The sequence below is a fragment of the Paramormyrops kingsleyae genome, chromosome 21 (assembly GCF_048594095.1).
Source record: "Paramormyrops kingsleyae isolate MSU_618 chromosome 21, PKINGS_0.4, whole genome shotgun sequence".
Classification (NCBI taxonomy): domain Eukaryota; kingdom Metazoa; phylum Chordata; class Actinopteri; order Osteoglossiformes; family Mormyridae; genus Paramormyrops; species Paramormyrops kingsleyae.
The window spans coordinates 7,250,193-7,271,378 of NC_132817.1; the positions used below are offsets into that span (position 1 = coordinate 7,250,193).

The 21,186-nt window shown below is 49.3% G+C and overlaps 1 protein-coding gene across 4 annotated transcripts in view; it reads right to left on the reverse strand.

Moving 5' to 3' along the window:
• ppp2r3a (protein phosphatase 2, regulatory subunit B'', alpha) overlaps positions 1–21,186 on the reverse strand; it is a 60,457-nt gene that overhangs the window by 9,884 nt on the left and 29,387 nt on the right. For 3 of the 4 annotated variants that reach the window (XM_023824435.2, XM_023824436.2, XM_023824437.2), the window contains exon 2: positions 13,210–15,740. In XM_023824435.2, coding sequence (XP_023680203.1) covers positions 13,210–15,150 — 1,941 coding nt within the window. In that variant the 5' untranslated portion in view covers positions 15,151–15,740. Of the gene's footprint in view, positions 1–1,807; positions 2,640–13,209; positions 15,741–21,186 lie in introns of those variants that run through there. The other variant, XM_023824438.2, reaches the window with a different exon arrangement.

Sequence of the window (21,186 nt, forward strand, 5' to 3'; positions counted from 1 at the left end):
GAAAAAACAAGTAAATCAGCCATCTTCCTATAAGGTCTGAATACTCAACATCTCACAAGCCGTCATAAAACCAGCCTTTGGGACTCCAGATACCTCCAGCCTTCCTGTTTTTCAGACGACAGGTCAAATTCCTTGGCCGCCGCATCAACTGCACAAGTACCTCAAACATTTCTTTAAGACACTGTGACACTCCAACCAAGTCAAAATTATACAGGTCAGGAATACAGGCTGATACGCCCAGAAGCATGAACCACGCGCCATTTGCCTTAAAATATTATCCTGTAGGACAGATAAAACACCCGCACACAAAATAAGACTGGATATTGACATTATATGAATGATGGGTAATTTTCTCCCACCCTTGTTTCCTGTGCTGCCACCAGGCTCCAAGGTCCCCCCCCCCCCCCGCTGTGAGATGATAAATGGATGGGGCGCAATATTCTTCAATGCAGCATTATTGCTCTACAGTGAATATGAGAAAACTGTTGTATTTGTAGCTTAGACCATAAAATGTACAGACCCATTCCACTGCTCAGTCCATTGCTTACACACTCATGTCCATCTGTAGCACAGCCATGACAGAGTGATATGTATGTGCCCCTATAACATCAGAAGGAGTGACATGCAAAATCAATGCCGCCCCGCAATCACACAGCCCGTGACATCATCAGTAGGCGCCGGCTAATGAGTTCACTGCCAGGGAGTGCTCCTGCCTGCAGCGCTCACTCAGAGCAAACAGCAGTGGCACGGATCACATCACAAAATGTCAGGGATTAAGGCCCGGCCGTAAAGTTCAGGCACTGAGGCTGGAGTGACGGGTGGGGATCGGAGCTGACCGATCTAGACTCCTACGGATGAGAGAAGCTGAGAGACGACACACATTTTACACAAATCGAAACAGAGACGTCAAAAGTTTTTGTATGACATCATAACAAACAATCAAAAAAGAAATGAATTAAGGCTTTTTTTGAACCTATTGCAATTCCCACTACATGAAATAAGACATATGTCACTGTTTGCCTGGTGTGGTGTCATTTATTATTACACTTTGTTTGCTGTTGTCCTTGTTTAGTGTGAGGGAAGCACACCAGGATCTCATTATCAGACACATGTCAATAATCTTCTAAAACCACAACTTGACATTAAAAGACAGCTGGGTCCTGGGATTCGTATAAACATGAAAACGATGAGCGAGATGGATGCTCTTCACACACCCAGACCACATGGATCAGGCAGATCTGTGCTGGGCAAGACGGCCCCCGACTTTTCGGCGCTAATGAACCGAGCAGATAAGGCAGAATATCCATGCGGCACCTGTAACCTGGGGGCTGGGGGGAGGGGTCATAACATCTTTCTAAATGCAGCTGCTGGCTGACTAAACAGGGGTCTAGTCCAGGTCTTCATGAAGGGGCCACATCTAAGGGCCCCCCCCGCTCCGGCACCTGTGGCTCTCTCGTGTAGAGAGCACCAACCCTGCCCTGACCCAGTCTGAACCTCAGCGACCCTTAATTCACATATAAAGGCAGAGGGTGAATAAAGGACGAATGGGCCCATCATACTGGACGAGCATTCTGGGAAAATGAACCAGCAAGCCCTCCCATAGAGAACGTCCCCACCGCGACAGCTGTAGCAGTCCCCCCTGAACACCCCCCACCCCAGGCCCTGCCACCCAGGCTCATTCTGACACTGTATTCCATGCCCTCAAGGTTATTATTAGACCCATTGGTATCTACCCGCAAATAGTGTGTCTTTGAAGGTATGTGGGTGTCCGCCGTCGGCACCGCGGCGCTGCTTTGCCGTGACTGACCTGCTGCTGCTGGAACGACTTGAGCCTCTTTTTGAAACGGGATGGAAGGACAAAGTCGCAGCCACGAGCGAGAAAGGCCAGCTCGCCCCGCAGGTCGGGGTCTCTCCGCAACGAGGTCTCTTTGATCATCATACTGGCAGGGAGGCGGGACGGCGCTGCCGGCTGCAGGTTTGGCGGGGGGGGGGGGGGACTCCGCAGCCCCCTCTGTGAGACACCGGCCCGGTGCACGCTGCTCACAACAGGATGTGACGGTTCCGCACAGTGCAGTGCGAAGCAGGTTTCTTGTTGTCCTTCGTTCCGCGGCGGCTGGCCGAGCGCTGGAGCATTGTATCTCAAATTTCGGGAGAGACCAGGGCTCCCAACCCACTCCTGTTCTGTTGAGTCGTTGCCGGGGGTCCCAGAGACGGCAAACTATTGCCTGAGCCAGCAGCTCACTTCTTTCCGAAACATGAACCCGTGCAAGGACCTGGCTGTCGGGCAATCTGGACAGCAGGTGTGTGTGTGTGTGTGTGTGTATGTGGTGCATTGTGGGAAAAGAAATACCCCCCTCCCCTATTCCCAACCCGAACTACACAAATGTCCAGCCGCTAAAGTTAGCATGACTTAGTTTGCTGTCAGCTCCCACAAAACCCAACACAGAAAACTCGTTTGGCGCAGTCGTCCACCGCGAAGCATTCCTCTAAGGTAGGCGATGTCGCAGATTCTAGCCATGACACAAAAACAATCCACGCGACACGGATCGTCGAATGCACGCTAGCCTGAGCTAGATTCACGTCTCGACTGCATCCTGTTCTGCTAAGATGTATCTGAAGGGGTCTCGTAGAACCAGTGAAGGTTCTGCTTTTAGCTCGGAATTTGCCCCAGCAGCATATGTAGGTCGCTCTGACAAAGTGCATCAGCTAAGCGACAAGCACCAAGAAAAGAAGAGGCAAACTGCGGACCAGTACGTCGACATTTACTAACATGTAAAATTAGTATTTTTATCTTGAAAAATATCTGTCCTTCCAATTGCTTATCCTAGTCAGGGCTTTGAGAATTTGTAAAACTTTTAGGTTTCATGTTCATGTTTGCTTGACTGAAAAAAAAGACTCAGTGCTATATCACAAAAGTAGTAAAAAATAATAATAATAACAATTGCATCGCTAACAACGTACTCAAGTTTGCAGCCTTGTAAAGCGGTATGACCAGCGCCACTTAGTGGTGACTAGTGAGTACTGACGAAATCCAGTCGTTTTTACGATAAAAAAAAAACAGACAGCAACAACTTAATTAAAATGATCGTGGCGCACCCTAAGCACCAGAGCTAGCAGCAAAACATTACATAAACCATTTTATGATGAACTGGGGGAGTCGTATATTTTTCTGCCAAGCCCCACTGCACCCATCCCCACCCCCCCCCCCCCACACACACACACACATACAATATTCACCCCCCTAGTATAAATAACGCACCCTGCGGAGGAGGGATCATGACATTTTAGATGCACATAGCAATCCCAGAGTTCCTTGCCCTGTCTCCAGCAGCTGTCTGGAGAATATCAAGCGGATCAAGAATCCACAGCGGGCAGAACCGTCCCGGGATTGGAAATCCCGCCCCCCCCAGTCTATCGCTTGCTGCCCAGTGGACACTTCTTACACCAGTGTCTGCCAAACCAGTTTCCAGGGCACACTGGACAGATCCACGCTTTTGTTTCATCCCAGTTCCCAGCACATGTGTAAGCTATTTAGAGCTGCTGACTGCTTAGGCCAGGTGTTCTGGGAAGTGGGATAAAACAAAACGTGGATCTGACCAGTGTGCCCCGAGGACTGGTTTGGGAGACACTGTCCTACACCGTTCCATTAAATACCAGTATTACAGTGTAAATAAAGTACACAAGCACAGAAGTAAATGTATTGGAATAAATGAATTATTGTCAAGTCGTGTTTATGAACGAGGCTGACCTAGTAGTCGAAGCTGCTGGGAATATTACATAATTATCTGGCCAAGGGATGACATTGAATGCATGCAGGGCGCCGGTAACCAGGGATACCTGCCTGTGTACACGGCCCTCACTTCATTCTGCTATCTCACTGCTCCTCCTCACCTGGGTCCTAGCGTTTAGCACGCTAACGACACTACCGTGCCAAGGGATGCTAACTCTATCCCCGCAGCTGATATGCTAGCAGTCTTACTCTATTACATATCTGCTTAATCAGGTTAAGCTGCTACCCCAAGGTAATGATCACAAATCCCCATGAGTAACTTAAACCTGCTACCCACCGCAGTAATAATCCAGGCAGTTACCAACCTCTAAGTATTCATCCATGTTCTTTTAGCAGATTTGGCGACTACGGCATGTTGGGGTGGTGTTTTTTAACGGCAACATTCCCATTGCCTGGACAACCACTCTGGAATATTGTTAGTATTCGTCTGACGGCATGCACGCATGTTCCCCTGAAGGATGTGCGAAAGCTAAGCGCCTCACCTTCACGGCATTCAATCGGCCAATGAAATTAGCCCGCTCCTACGTAGGCCAATGGAGATCCAGCTAACACTTGCAGGTATGACGAGGACATTACCAAATTAAGCGGCTCCAGCTGGCCGGATGCCCCCTGCCCAGGGTAACGGGGGTCCCGTTCCCAGAGAGCAGTGTCGTCATCCTTACCCCCCCTCAGGACTGGCACAGTCACCAACTTCCAGGAAAACACGGCCAACGGAGCCACGGAAGCAGAAGACCTCAACCCAGTACAGTTATTCGTTTACCCTGGTAACCAGTCCTGCAGGCCGCGCCACACACCCCCATCCGCGGGTCACGCCACACGCTCCCATCCGCGGGCCGCGCCACACACCCCCATCCGCGGGCCGCGCCACACGCCCCCATCCGCGGGTAGCGCCACACACCCCCATCCGCGGGAAGCGCCACACACCCCCATCCGCGGGAAGCGCCACACACCCCCATCCGCGGGAAGCGCCACACACCCCCATCCGCGGGCCGCGCCATACACCCCCATCCACGGGAAGTGCCACACGCCCCAAAATAATCACTCAATTAGCAGAAAAACCATATTAAATGTAAGACTAAGGGCACAGAACCCCTGTCACCGTCACAACAGGGCAGAATATCCCAGAACGTGCGTCTCAGATCGATTAGCCTTAAAAAAATAGACAATGCCCCCCCCCCCACCAGTAGCGACCCAAAGCCACATAACACAATTTTCACAGCACGCAGCTGAATACTGAACAGCTCCCCCCAGAAACGCAAAGGTCATTCCTGTGGGATATCTCACGGTGCCCCCCCCCCCCCCCAATATGGTTTCTGTTTCAGTGGAGACTGTAATCGACGCTGGATCTGGCTTCGTTATTGCCGACATCCCGGCTGAGGTCACCCTCGCAGCAGCTGGGGGTGTATAAATAGAAGCGGGAGGGGGGGGTCACACCCACCCCCTGGCCACTTTACACCTCGTAGCAAAGGTGTGAACTGGGGGGTGAAAGGAACAGGCTTCATGCCATGGGTTTGTGATTTCCTAACCAGACTGCAGGCAAGTTAGGGAGTCAGCGGTACAGGAGGCAGCTACCTTTCCCCGTTAATCCGGAATCCTCTCCCGCCCGAATTTCATCCTTCGCGCAGCGTGAAACAGCCCCCGACTCACACACTCGCTAAACCACAAATGAAAATCACGCAGCTTCACGTCATTAGGACGACGGCGCTTGCGAGCGCGTTGGGACTTGAGCCTATGCCCCAACTGGTGCCCGGTGGGAGTGCTGACACTAATTATTTGTTAACATCATGGTGAGTAATTAACACCAGGGACAGTAACTAACACCACGAGAGCATGAAAGAACATCCTTTTTCTGACCCCAACCCCCACCATCACTAACGGGCAAAAATGAGCGAGAGCATGAATAGGTTCTGAGCAGTGAGCTGGAGGCTGGGGCCGAACATCCCGGAAAAAGTCGTGAAATAGGCCGACGGAGGCTGCGATCCACCTGTGGCTCTCCTGTGGCTGCGTTGGGGAGTTTTGGAGCAGAACGATTGTTGTGCAAAGGTATTTGGGAGCGAGGCGTCTGGCCAGAGGAGCAGACAGCGAGTGGGTGGATCCGACTTGCCGTTCCAGAGCAGGTGGACCAGCACCAGAGTATCTCATTGGGGATTCAGTCCGCGCTGCGCTGGCAAACGGCGAGCCCTCAGCAGGCAGAGGGGGTGGGCGACGCGAGTGTCCACCATGCAGCTGATTGGGTTTCAAGCCATTGGGTGACAGCATTGGCTGAACGTGGGGGCCCCATTCAGAGGGACACCGGCAGAGCTGCAGGGGACGCCCATTCCGAAAGAGCGGGATTAATGAAAAGCTTAATTAAGTTTATAAGGCTTCCTCGTCATATGTTAATGTACTGGGAACCAAAACTCACTTTCATTATATTTCCAAAACTAAGTCCACATACATTTTTTCAGGAAAATATATCTCTTGGACAGAGTGAATTTTGGAAATTTGCTCTTCAGATGACCTGAAATGATTTACTGTTCAACTTTCCGTTTGAAGACAGCCTGACAGGCAGAAACTGCCCGATTAGTCGACTCTGTTGGACTTGTGCACTGACCGGAAGTTGCCACGACTGAGAACGTTTATTCACAGCTGGAGAGACTCAGCTGGAACCAAAACGTAAGCACACACCCCGATCTCCACCTGACTGGGGGGGTCACACCGTGTCACTGACCGAACAGAACTGCACCCCTTGGGTTGGCTGGCATCACGGACACCAACTGGAAGCGTGAGGCTTACAGAGAAAAACACTGGCAATTTCAGAGAACATGCCGGAAGGGCAGCCCTCCTCACCCCCGTCACCCCCGCTGTGCACAGCCCAAATGTGCTCACATCTGTGTTGCAAAATGATACACGCAAATAAAGCTTCCATTTTGCAGTTTATTTCTGCTGTAGGCACCGGGCAGACTTCAGACATTCACACGCATACGCACGCTGCCCTTTCAGTCTGCTTTTCCAAAAATAGTTACACAGAATGCTGTCGCCACGGCGATAACCCTTCACCTGGTTGGGGAGAGGCACTTTGGAAGTAGGAACTACGAATCCCCGTTCTTATGTCCACGGGGGCTGTGGGGGACGCCAGTGGTGACACCCTATTTTAAACCAGTCCCAAAAAAAGGCTTGCAGAATAACTGCCACGGGGGGGTCACTAAATCACTGCCACCAACAGAGGGAGTCCACACACTGCAGTCCGAGCCAGTGGTTTGATCCGTGGCTTATTTTGGGGGTTATGGAGTCTCATTAGAGAAATGTCTGTTAACATAAGGTATTCTGGTAATAAACAGAATGTCAACACCGAGAATATTATCATTAGGAGATCACAGTCGTGTTCTTATCCTGTAATTAAAAGGGCAAAAAAATACTACAGGCAAATCCACCCTCTGCCACTAGGTGGTGGAATTGTTCAGTGAGTTTTAACTTTAATCGTTAAAAATACGGTTCCAGCGTTATTCAACTGACGCCTCCTTCTTGACTGTTTCACTAATCTATAGCTAGCACCGTAAATTCTTCACGCGATGCTTTGCGCTGCTTTTATGAATCATTCTGAGCCTCTCTCTCTGTCCCATGCTTCCTGCATGAGCTGTCAGAACTTGCATTCGTCCCATTCATACAAATCCGAAGGAGATCAAAGGCCTACACTGAAAATAAACACCTGGCAGCCGTTTAAAAACCCCATATTTTTTGCTGCACGACAGTCCTCGATCTCAACAAGTGGTACAGAGTGCAAGGCAGCACTCGACCCTGACAGACACGCCCGTCTGCATCAATGCCCACAATGGACAAGGCAGTCAGACCTGCTCAGACACACTCAGATTCAGGGTGGGGCATCCAACGAGAGAGCAGGTCCAAACGAGCTACTGTACCAGCAACCCACTGGCCTGCACAGCGGGTCATCTGCAGATAACGCAGGCCAAACCAAAACCGCGTCTGAAAGAACCCGGGCAGTGGGTGGACACCATGCAATAGAAATCAATGCTCAGTTCTTAGACAAATCCTACGTGAATGTGGAGGATCCAGCAGCCCGCTCCACAACGCACTTACACATAAGAGACACTTGGTGGCACTGTTTGTATCTTCTATGTATTGATTTTCTCACAACCCCACTTGACTGGGAGCAATCTTTCGCCCATTAGCGGACTTTTTATACTGGCCTGAAGCTAAAACGGATAGCTGTGATGTCACAGGTAAAATGTCTACAAAAGACTGCAAGCCTTCTCCACAAAAGCTAAGTGCCCCCCCCAGTCTCACTATGGAATGGAGGTCCTTGATCAGTCTCCCCTGAACATTCCTGACTACGACCTCTGCTTCTGACAAGCCTCATCCACACGTCCTGCAAATTATGTCAAAAAACTGACTTCGGCCTCCTGGAGGAGAAAAAGACCTCAAAACTTACACGCCTTAATGGCTTGCAGACCACCTCATTCACGTGGGGCAGAACCCATCTGCACAAGAACGGTATGGACCGTAGAATACATTCAGATCTGCCTCGGGTCCTTCAGCATACTTGCCGAAACTCTTCTAAACTTATTTTAGTAAATCCAATTCCGGTCAACCCGTTAGGCGATGGGGACGACCTCCTAGGACGTCATCTTCAGAGACTGATACATCTGATTCTCTCTACTCAACAGCGGGCCAGTCTTCCATTTTGAAGACTCAAGATTCAAGTCAACTCTTATATGCCATATGTTACTTAAGCATTAAATATCCAAACGATCACTGCTGGCCTCTCCGCTTTTGCAATTTCTCATACCATCTGATGTCTTTATGTTATAAATAACTGGAAAAATTCTTGCCAAATCCTCCCACATTTCAGCAAGGGGGGAAAAAGGAAGTCCTGCCAGGTTGATCCGGGTGAACGTGCATAGCCGTGTTTCTGCCAGTTGTGCCGTTGCCGTTGGCTGCGAGTTGCTTTACGCCGACAATTGGCCATTATTTCAGTACTGCAGACCTTTCACAAATAGCAGCAGTTGTAATGGGGATGGTGTTTCATTTTCTGGCTGGAGTTTTCCATGTTACTTCATTTCCTCCCAGAGCGGAGGATGTTGGTGGCAATGATGTCATCGCGAGCCGACCCCACATAAACCACCCCGCAGGTTCGCAGAGATATACCCCCCCCCCCACACCTCCCCGTCTACACTTGCCCAGCTCCATGTGATGATATCTGCTCTCCTGTCTCAAGAAGAACACCTCATCGGTTCTGAGACCTCAGCGACATCCTCCTACTGACCACACTCACCCCCAAAGCGAGCACTTTGTTTGTTTGCTTAGTAGCCAAGGAGAAGCAATTGTCCTCCCCCCGCATCATTTATTTTTTAAGTTCCGTCTTCCACCTTCCCATGACATCATCATCCCTAGAAATCCCACAGGACCACTGAAGAAACCCCCTTCACACACACAAGCCCTAGTACTGGGTTAAGAGCTGAGCAGCAGGCAACCAAAGTCAAACAAAATGTTAGGAGCTCAAGCAAATGATTAATGACACCAGCACTATCTCACTGTATAGGAATGGAAGCAATGCAGCAACACTGAAAACAATGGGAAGTCCTCTGTGGGATGGTATTCCTCTCCTTTGTAGTACTTATTTATGGGGTTCTCATTAAACAACAAAATGACGAATCCCAATTTTATGATTTCAATGACCTTGATGAGTGTTTATGAGCCTTATTTTATGTTCGAGAGAACATATGTTGAATTATTCTCAAGTACTATTACAGACTGCTAGATTATTATTCCACACACCAGATTTTCTCTCCCTTTGTACCTAAATTGTTATGTTTCCAAGTTTCCTGCCGATTGTGTGGTCCACCTGCTTCTTATATGGCCAGACACACAGTCGAGAAAGGACACGTTGAACGCTGAATGATCAACAGCTGTTTCACAGGTACTCCATGCTTCGACGGACGGGGCTTCAAAGGCAGCGGTGGCCTTGGCTGAGTGGTCCAGGACCCAAGCTCCGCAGAAGGCTATGGGTCTTGTGTACAGACCCATAATTCATACCGTGGAAGATTTCAACACTCTCTTATACAGCAAGGCCAGGATGTTTGTCGTATTGGCCAAGCTCTTTGACAGTGTCTTCCGGAAGGAACTGGGCCCTAGACCTCTAGAGACAGGACCCTTCTGTTGTCTCACGTTACAGAGTCAAAGAGATCAAAACAAATGGCCTTTTACTTGTTTTTTTTGTCACCACCTGCTGTTTTGTCTAAAAATAAAGACCGTTTTCCGGTCCACCAACGACAGATATTCCTTGGTCCAAACCCAACATTCCCTTAGCTACTTGACAGATGTTGGTCATCCTTGAGACCTTGTGTATATAGTCCAAGGTCATTTCCTTTCACCTGGGGAGTCAGGTGCAGCGGTACTGATTAAACTGTCTAGCTGGGCAGAAGCCGGCATGCCTTGTTTACAACCAAGACTGACAGGTTTAATTAGGGCGACGCCCCTGGCTGAGGAGTGTTATTTGCATAGCTCGAGGGTGCCAGGGCAGATCGGGTGATGGGGATCTATTTCCGTTCCCGGTGGTGGCCCCCTGAGGCACGGCCAGCTCCGCTTTCCCACAGGCGACAGCCCGTCTCCGGCTGGATGGCCGTAGTAGCAGAGGAGTAAACACATTTAGGGTCGTCCACCAGCACCTTTGTCTTGGGCGGAGCGAAACGATTCTGCTAACGCTTGCAACTCTGACCTTCTTCATGGTGCAACGCCAACATCACCACCCCCCCCCCCCCCCACACACACACACACACACACACCGGCTGTGAATTTTGCAGCCTGGCGAGAAAGACTCACAGATACTGCCACTTCCTAGAAGTCACTGCCACACGCACACAATGTGTTCATTCTGATCGACCACACACAACCGAGACCTCACAGACACACTGGGGATTCCCTGGACCACACGTGGTTGAAAGGGGTGTTGCCAGATGCCGGCTAGGTGTAAGTGGTGCGTGATGTTCTCCCAACAGACAGAGGAAAACAGCAAAGCCGACAGGCAGGTGGGATCAGGTGCAATGTGTCTGGGGGCAAGAGGTCGGAGTTTGACACTAAACCGTTGATCTAAAGTGGTGCAACCTGCACAACAATGAGTCAGAACCTGGAGGGGAAAAACTGTTCTTTCAAACTTTCTAATTTTAATCATTTAGAACTTTTCCATTGCTGAAAAGATGGTAGAAATAAGTCAATAAGTTCACTCTGGTCCAAGACTGTAAGGGTACTGACATGGGCGCCGTATGGAATGTGCACGACCAGGCAGACCTGGGGGGGGGGGGGGCGGGGGACCCACGTCCTACATGCGAAGGTCCCAGAGGCCGCTTACCTCCACAGCCATATCAAAGTGTCAGACTACTCTCTGGGACCCAGCAGATGGGGGCCATTCCTGCCAAAGGTTTGGCTTTCAGAATCTCAGTTGGTTTTTGCAGCTAGAAGTTGTTCAGATTAAATAGGATTTGGCACTCGTTTTGAGCTCATTTCAAAACAGGGAAATTTGCTCATGTGTACAAATCAAACACATTCACTGCAAAAATTCATCAACTTTAAAGACTGCTACCCCCCCCCCCCCCCCCAACCATATTTTTTTCTAAACCTGGGCCCCCCACATAAATGTGAAAGATCTCTTTTCTGTTCTAACTGCAGAAGCAACCTGTCATATCAGTTAAGTTTTCACCTGGTCCTGAGTCCTGTGATCGATGTTCAGAAAATGGGTGGATGTCGACAGCCAGCACTGCCTGAAATATAATCCTGGTGTGGCTGCCAGGAGGCATTTTGTAATCCGCTAACTTGCTCTGTGTCAAATATTAAGGCCTGCCGGCACAGAAACAGACGCGCTCTGCAACAGCCAATCACATTCTGTGTGCAGCACCAGGCACTTTCACACCGCAGAAACTTTTTTCAGGAACCAAAAAGGTGTCGAAAGACAAACTACTGGAAAGTAGGAGTGTAACGGTACACGTATTCGTACTGAAAACGTTCGGAACCTGTGTGTTTGTGTGTTTCCCTCGAGCAACATCCGGAAAGGGGCGGATGAAGCCGCGCCACGATGCGTGCGTGCGAACGTCATAATGTGAAGCTGGAAGCTCTTAACGTGAGTACAAGTGCAGCACAGGTATTTGCACAGGTATTTTTTAAATGCTGCACCATAACGGATATTTATTTTGTTATGTTTTGCATTTTTTGAGACAATATTTGTGTTCATTTTCTAAACGTGCACTTTAATGGATGTTTACTTTGTTTTTATTTACTTGAGAGAATAGAGTTAAAGTTAAGTTTAGTTTATTAGTAGGTTGCAGCAGTATTGACAGAGACTTGTTTAAGAAAGACAGTCTTACTTTGTTTAATAAACCACTGTTTAATAAAGATAAAAAGAAGGGACTTACATCTTGTTTCTTTTACCCCCGCTGTACCGAAAAGGTACGGAACCGTGACTGAAGTACGTACCAAACCGCGATTTTTCTGTACCATTATACCCCATAGGGTGGAGCTTATAGCGGGAACTTGCTGACTGGTTGGCCACAGGCACCGCTTTAATCTTGGAGGTTACACAGAATACATTTTTTTGCTTGCATATCCATATTGCTGCATCGGAAAATTTGATCGACGACCAACATACTTATATTGCTGGTTCTGGAGGTGAAGCTTGCCAGCGCTTATTAGTGAGATAATTTTATGGCATTTATTTTGTGGAAAATTAAAAGATCGGTCAACCGCCCAGATTTAATAACAATTCTAAATATATCACGGTTTGCAGAATTAAATAAAAGTCTGTGTCCCATTTTGATTGTGATTGATCTCCCCAGTAACTAACAAAATGATTTGTGCATCCTCCATAGTTTTGGGGTGACATTGTAGTTTTATATGAAATTAAATGTAAGCTTGACCTACAAACTTTTTTGCGTCTCCCATACTAATTTAGCATCAGGGTCCCAGTTCCTGTTGTGTGACATGAAAGAGGCCAGCTATAGAAGTCCCTTTGCGAGGCGGCCGAGGTACTTGTAAGTAGGGACCAGGATCCGGAACTTCGGTGTGAAAGCACCTATATTTGTGATACAGAAAAACCATCCCCAAAATGAACGGGAGTGAAAGAATGATCTGTAATGGACTTCCGAGGTGCCACACCCATACCACAAAATTAGTCACTTTCTAAGCTCCTGTAGAAACAAGTCCATCTGATTCTTCGTTTATTGACAACACATTGTCAGCTAACCGTCGCCTTCAATCGGACATCAGGCATAATTGTTTCTCCTTCCAAGAAACACAGAAGTGGCAAACAAGCCCCATATTTGTTTGGGAAGATGTGGAACGATCAGTTTAATAAAGCCATTTAAAAAAGATGAAGCGATAATGAAAAACTGATGCATTTAACATGTGAAAATCAAGGGGCCCCCCTTACTCACCCTGATGACCTCAGGTGTCTGCTGAATCAGCAGGGCAGAGCCCGTGTCTCTTGAGGAGATGGTAGCATGACCAGCAGGTGGCGCTGTGACTGCCTTGCCAGCGGAGGCCAGTGTGTCCTGAAGGAGCCGCATCACCTCGCACTCCTTCGACTGCGTCCCCGTGTCTGTCCCGCTCTCCACCAGCTCCTGGGCGAAGCTTTCAATGCTCTCCAGGATCCTGAGCAGGAGTACTCCATCATCCTCATCGTCAGGCTCAGCACAATCATTCTTAGACAGGGACGGAGATGAGGACGAGAATGCGCTGTCTATGGACATGGGCATTTTACTTTCTGAGCCAAAGGTCGAAGACTGGGGGAAGCTTGCTGGCTGGCCACCGTTCCTGTGGTCTGATGGTGTTAGCTTGCCGCAAGGCTGTGAATCGATAGCTTGGGAGAGGCACTCCAGATCCATCAACAGCTTATCGATATCATCGTCCCTTCCACTGGTCTGTGCTCTGAAAGATCTATGCTCAGGACTCATGCTTTTGAGGGGCACACAACTCTTGTTGGCGTCATGCAAAGGAAGGGGCTCCATGTTGGGTTTAAAAATAGTCCTATTCCTGCCAATCTCTGAGCCCATTCCTGGTTCCGGAAGCATCCCTTGCTTCCTGGCAGTGCCCTGGCCAAAATTCTTTCCCTCCCTATCCAACACCTTTCCAACATCAGCATCTTCTTCTATGTACAAAGTCTCCATGGAGCCCTTGCTGATGCTGTCAGAACTGCTCGATAGCAGGGATTTTGTGCAGGGGAAGCCATCGTTGCGGGTTGTGGTGACAGTGCGGGCAGGGGTTAAGGTGGAAGTACCAGCCCCTGTGCCTTGTACGCTCTGGGCAGGTTTTGAATTACCCACTGAGCCCTTCATAGGCTCCTGAGACTCTTGGAACTGAGAGAGGGAGGGAGATAGAGGCTGGGTAGTTGGAGGGGACTGGACAACATCCTCGTACCGGGGCGGCTGTTCATTTCCAAAGAGTGGGGAGAAGGGGCCCTGGTGTGGGTTATGTAGGCCACTGACAAGTTCGGCAAGGTCACCGTGCTCCAGGCGCCCTGCCTGTGCCTGTTCCAGCTCCAACGGGAGCCTCCGCAAGTAGCTGGAGAGTCGAGTCATCAAGCTACGGTAGACAACGTCGGGGGTGCCGGAGTCATCGGCGTCACCACCCTTCGCCTTCTTCTGAATGCACTGCTTAATGATGTCTGTGCACTTCTTGAGGTCCTCTGAGCACTTGAGCAGGATGTCAAGGCAGGCCTTGATGTCCTCGCCAGACGCATTGCTGTCCGCCTTGGTCTTCTCCAATATCTTGGCAATAAGGGATTCCTCTGTCAGGCTGTTGAGGTACATCGTTGCAACGTTGTTCAGGTTGTGCTCCAGTGAGGTGCTACGGCTCAACTTGTGCTCCTCCAGGACGGACTTCTGCATCAGGCCGAATGGTGGGCAGTTCTCGTCATTGCCAAAATGCCCATATATAATATCCAAGTCCGTTGACCTTCTGCTAAACGAGTCTGGCCTGACCTTCCTGCCTTTCCTGAAGGTGACGTGGCTCGTGGAATACTTGATTTTCTCAAAAGAGAACTCTTTGATCTTGCCACTAGCCAAGTTGATGGCCTCCCCGGTGATGTCCTTCAAGCTGGCACTGCTTTGGATGGAAGATGCTTTTTTGAACCTGCTGGTGGCTGGGTAAGCCTGGTGATAATCCTCGCCGGAAACTCGGGTGCAGGGAGCTGGTGCCACCGGGGCTTCCAGGAGCTCGGCACAGGTGCTTTGGTGGGTGACGGTGCAGTCCAGCCCATGCCTGAGCAGCTGACAGGGCCCGGTGCAGTAGTGCACTGCCTGCTGGCCACGCCGGTCCACCACCACGCTGTTGTAGCAGTTGATGCTACTGACCACGACGCGATATGCTGCAGCCATGGCTTAACGCTTTTATTCTCGCTTCTGAACCCACACGCGGGAGAAATTATTAATCCTTCTCAAAAAACCATGTTTCTGATTTAAAACAAAAACAACAACAACTGTACAGTTTCAGTCAGTAGTCAGATAAAACATTTTTATGTAAAAGGAAACATTAAACTAGTCACACAAATAGGAGTTTGACGTCCTTGCGGGCCCCGCAGTAATGGACGGTTGCGTCAGTCGCAGCTGCTTCCACGCTAGGCAGCATCCACGCTAATCATTAACCAGCACCCCACAGTCAAAGAGTAATTGCCCTGTTCCGCCATGGTGGAGGGGCTACCCGCTCGCTGAAAACAGGCCTAGCGGCCTAATCACAGGCCTATCAGTCGGGCTCCGCTGCATCCTCACCCCCCGCCACCATCCACAGCTGAGGCCTGCAGAAAGGGAGGTGTAGGTCCGTCCCTCCCTGGCCGGCTGGCTGACAGCTGCCTTGATGCGTTTCACAGATGTTCTGGCCTCTCCTCCTCGCTCACTCCGTCTTCCCTCTCTCTCTCCGTCTCAGGCCTGGCGGGGTGAGTCTTTCCGAGGACCCCGTTCCAAGGCGCCACCTGCGAGGCAGCAGAGAAAACAAAAAAATTTAACGATGCTTTATTTGTACAAGTACAGTTACATTGCAACTGCAGGGGCAACCATTTCCCCAGGACCCCTGAGGTATTCTGGGGGCACAAAAGCCTAATCCACTGAACTACCTCTACCCCCTCCCCCCCAAACAAGATGGAGTGCAGATCATTTTAAGTGGACAGCTACAACAAATGGAAATGACATTGCACTGTACTTATACCTATTCGATACATCTCAAGCCCTGAAGTTAAAAATCATTCAAGGTTAAATCATTCAGACCCACACTTAACTTTTTGTCCGTCCGTGCCCACAAATGATCCCTAACCACACAAAAGAAGTACTTCTTAAGGTGAGACAGCCTGCAGTCCCTTTATAACTTTACAATTAGTCAGTGATTGGTTTGAAACGGCATATCTCATTCGGCAGGGTTTTCTGAATGTTTAACTCTGCCCCTTCCATAGAGGACAGCACAAGGACAATGCACAAGTTACGAATGACGGCCGCAGCTGAGAGGGGGGGCGATATTAACATTTACCGTCAGAGATAAAGATGCATTCTCGAAAGATGCATGTAATATACAAAAATTGTTAAAATTAAGCTTATATTAATTATTAAAAAAAAGCAAAAATAATTTTCAATAATTTTATTTTAGCTGTCATTAATAATAATAATAATCTAAAAAATGCATTAGGGCTACTAGTAGAAGGACATGATGTTTAAGAGGTATAAATAAAAACTAAAAATAATCATTTATTTATTAATTAATCATTTCAGTAATCCTCCCTGTCCCAGATATCTGCTGGCAGGTCAAACTGAGGGGACAATCCGACAGCCATAGGGATTTGACGCTGCAGGGCTGTCGTGTGAAACTCCACCTCTGTAAACACGACAGGCAGAAAAATGCCTCTTTATCACTAAAGGACTGGCTGCCAGCGTCTTTCATCGCCGCTTAGATGATGGAGAGCCGAGGAGGACACTTCCCAGGATCCGACAGCCGGACCGACCCCCCAGTTTAGGAGCAGAGCAGGCCCCATGCCTCCATGTGAGGGGGCAGCTTCTGTGGCGCTTCGCCGTCTCTGTGCCCCGTCCAGGTTTCGGAACCAAAGATTTATCATCACATTTCAACAGACAGAACAGCTACTGAGTATCACAGGGCCAAACCCTCTCTGTCCCTCTCTCCCTCTTTCCCTCCTGGTCAAACCCTCTCTGTCACTCTCTCCCTCTTTCCCTCCTGGTCAAACCCTCTCTGTCCCTCTCTCCCTCTTTCTCTCTTGGCCAAACCCTCTCTGTCCCTCTCTCCCTCTTTCCCTCCTGGTCAAACCCTCTCTGTCCCTCTCTCCCTCTTTCTCTCTTGGCCAAACCCTCTCTGTCCCTCTCTCCCTCTTTCCCTCCTGGTCAAACCCTCTCTGTCACTCTCTCCCTCTTTCCCTCCTGGTCAAACCCTCTCTGTCACTCTCTCCCTCTTTCCCTCCTGGTCAAACCCTCTCTGTCCCTCTCTCCCTCTTTCCCTCCTGGTCAAACCCTCTCTGTCCCTCTCTCCCTCTTTCTCTCTTGGCCAAACCCCCTCTGTCACTCTCTCCCTCTTTCTCTCTTGGCCAAACCCTCTCTGTCACTCTCTCCCTCTTTCTCTCTTGGCCAAACCCTCTCTGTCCCTCTCTCCCTCTTTCTTTCCTGGCCAAACCCTCTCTGTCACTCTCTCCCTCTTTCCCTCCTGGCCAAATCCTCTCTGTCACTCTCTCTCTCTTTCCCTCCTGGCCAAACCCTCTCTGTCACTCTCTCCCTCTTTCCCTCCTGGCCAAATCCTCTCTGTCACTATCTCTCTCTTTCTCTCCTGGCCAAACCCTCTGTCACTCTCCAACTCTTCCTCTTTTTCTCCTGGCCAAACCCTCTTTCTGTGACTCTCTGTCTCTCCGTCTCTCATTCCCTCCATCTCCTTGCCAAATTCTATGCCCCGCTCTCCCTCTCTTTTTCTCCTGCCCCAGCACTGTCCCTCTCTGTCTATCCTGCTCTTTTTCACCTGGATAGACCCACTGACCGCACTTGTGATTTCACACACCATTGCCCATTCCCTCTCTCGCGTAGCACTGTTCCCTGTGTACTGCTAGACTCACAGGTCACTGGTCTTTCACCACAGGCTGAGCTCATAGTGGTGGCCAGGAGCTGAAAGGAATTCTAACAGGCTCATTTACCAATATTTTTTCCCACTACCATGCCAGCTGAGGGGGAATGAGGCTAGATTATTTTTAACTGTCCATCCAGTTCTATGATGCTGTTAAGTAGCCCAACCTGTGGTTAATGGCATTGGCTTTTGGGTTTTGAGGTAACGGCAAAAGAAAACCTTAGATCTTAGAACCATAATGCAAGAAAATTTGCAGACAAGAATTAGAAATATGGGCATATAACTCAAAAATTTTGAGATATAAAGAATATCAATGGACATATACCTCAAACAGACAGGCCCATCCTGTGTTCCTCAAAGTTTAGGCAGTATTTTCTTTCTTCGAAGGATCTGAAGAGATCTTTTTGGTAAAGTGATCTTTGAATGCTTATGTACGGGATTTAGTCTTTTAGGGAGGCAATTAGGCTGCCGTCCTCAGTGTGAGAGTCGGCGGTTTGAATCCTGCTGATGGACGCGTGTGACAAAGCTCCCGCAATGTTTTAAAATCACAAGTGTCAGAGACGGAGGAAAAAAACGTCGTAAGAGTTTAAGGCTCCACAAGTCCGTGACAAGCCCAGAGCCACCGTCACTGAGCGAAACGGGCAGCGGCCGCTCGGAAGAGCCTCCAAAAACGATTCACGTCCGTTTTTTTCCATGAAGAAACGGGACAATTTGGAAGAAACTGCTGATCCAGCTGGACTGTGCAAAAGGGGACAGAAGTGCACCCTGGATGCTCTCTGGGCTTGTATGAGTGTCCCAGCTTCCAAAGCCATCCCTAACTGCAACTCTGACCCCCCAACTGAAAAACATCCACCACCACCCCCATTTCAGAATCTCAGCGACATTCTATAGGGCAGACAGTGTCGCCCATGATTTTAGCTTACTCCAGAGATTTTTTTTTCCTCAAACGGGAAATTACATTTCCTGAATGTCTAGTTCTTGCAGAAATCCATCAAAAGCCAAAGTTGGAAATAAGGGCAGGATTTCATTTCCATACAGTGGAGTATTTCCTATTAAAAAAAATGCAAAAAATTGAGATTTGTGGATGATTCCAGAAACTGGTAACACTTAAATTAAAATGGTTTGGTATTATTATTAACATAATAAAAATAATAATCAAGTATGGAAAATTAGATTAATGTGGTGGTGTTCACTCCTACATCTGGTATGTTCGCCCGATCTAATGCTAACAGACATTTATACACCCAGAAGCATGAACGTTGCACAAACACCACATCTTGTCGTGACAGAGCCTGATTGCCTTCTACAAATCTCCCCTGCTAACTCAACAACCGCCCCCACCAACGTCATGTCATTTCAATCTTGAAAAATGCAGGCTTTAATACCGTGGGGAAGAATAAGTTAAGGAGACGGTAAGAACCCTTAACGACCCTCTGATGTATTATTCCATATTAGTGTCTCCACAAAATGCGGAATAAATATTTATGTAAATCCACGGGCCGGCATGTCAGCGTTTCCATCCGCGGCGCCGAATTCTGCCCCAGAGGATGAGTAAGTTGGTGGAGAGCTTACCAAGCTCCCCAGAGCCTTACTGGGGCTTAGGGCCCTGAGCACAGGCGAGGGGGTAGGAGGGCTTTCACACCAGCTGATCTGAAAAGCACTTGCTGGCAGAGGGAGGGGCAACGATGACACACCTGCCAATCACATCACTCATCCTTCTTCCGCCAGATAAGGCGATTCCCAGCTGTTGGTGGGGGATGGGCGTGAGGGAAGCCAGTTCTGGCCAGGAGCCTCCAAACAAAATAAACAGAGGAAGTCTTGGAGGGGGCCGGCCAGGCCACACCGCCGCTCCTGATAGCGATTTTCCACGTGCTGCTTCCGAATCTCCGGGCCCCCACACACGGGTGCTCAGGATACGTCCCGGCGAAGGCAAGTCGCTTATAATTATCCACATTCTCACTGTGCATCGATCCATTCTCTGTACCTGCTTGTTCTATTCAAGGTTGGGGCCCAGAGCACATGGGCACTCAGGGGCCATCACACATTCCCTCCACAAGCACACCTACGGGCTATTTGGTGACGCCAATTCACCACAACATGTTTTTGGACTTGAGCCGACAGCGCTGACCACCGCCCCTCCGTGCCTCCCAGTCCCTCAGTCCATACAGTTGATTATACATACAATGCATCCTCTATCTACCACTCAGACAGTGCAGGGTCACGGTGTATTTGCACACACACAGAAGCGCAATTGAAGCCGTATGAATGGATGGATAGATACACTGTCAGACTTATTGTCCGTCTCCAGGAAGTGGCTCCTTCCTTCCTTGCTATTTCGGTTCAGCTCCTTTGAAAGAGCAAGTGGATGGGAAGAGACAGTCGACGTCGAGACAGACAAACGTGCATTTCGGAGATCGGAAGCTGGCGGGAGTGGAGAAAAGCCACAGCAAACAGTATTAACAATAAAGGGGGCGTGGGGCGGGCCTGGGGGGGGGGCGTCCCTTTCGGGCTGGGCAGCACCCTGACTTAAGAGTGTTTGCGGTCTGCCAAGGCGACCGGCCCTTGGCTTTGTGGGCCCTCGGCTCGAATAACGGCTCTTAAACTCTTCCCACAAGGTTGCGGCTTGCTTGAATAGCAGCAATGAGTTTATAAAAGAGGTATTACAGGGTGGCTGGACACCCTGGGACTTGTTTTCAGTCTGCAGGATGCACCTTTAACGTTACTTTCCTCATTGCCGACGGAAAACAGGGGAAAAGAATTTTCAACTGGATGTACACACCCTGTAGTAAAATATAAAACTGTGCATCAGAGGAATACTTAACCTGGAGGTCATGCACAGATCCTTGAGTCTGCAGTGCCCAGACCAGGAAAGTCCCAGAGATGTCAGATGATGTAAAATCACACCATGCAAAATGCGATTTAATCGCCAGATATGATTTTGAGAAATGCAGAGCAAAGTGGATCTGGGTCATGCAAGTGAAGTCCAAACATAAGCCAACTGAGGAACTGAGGAGATTACCTCAGATGTGAAGTAGGCATGTCCGACAGGATAACACCTGGAGGAGCCCAGTGGAGCAGCTCACGTCAGGAAGCATGAGAGCCCCGCCCCCTAGAGAGCCCCGCCCCCTAGGGAGCCCCGCCTTCCCATCTACTTACTGTCCATGTCTGGCACGAGTCAGTGTCCCCTCTGAACGCTATGTTTCACTGGCAAGCTGTGCTCCTCAATCCAAAATAAGCACTTAGAGATGAAAGGTCTTTGAGGCCCCAAAGACAAACTCATCCAGCCTGACTCTCCTCTCTGAACAAACTGCAAA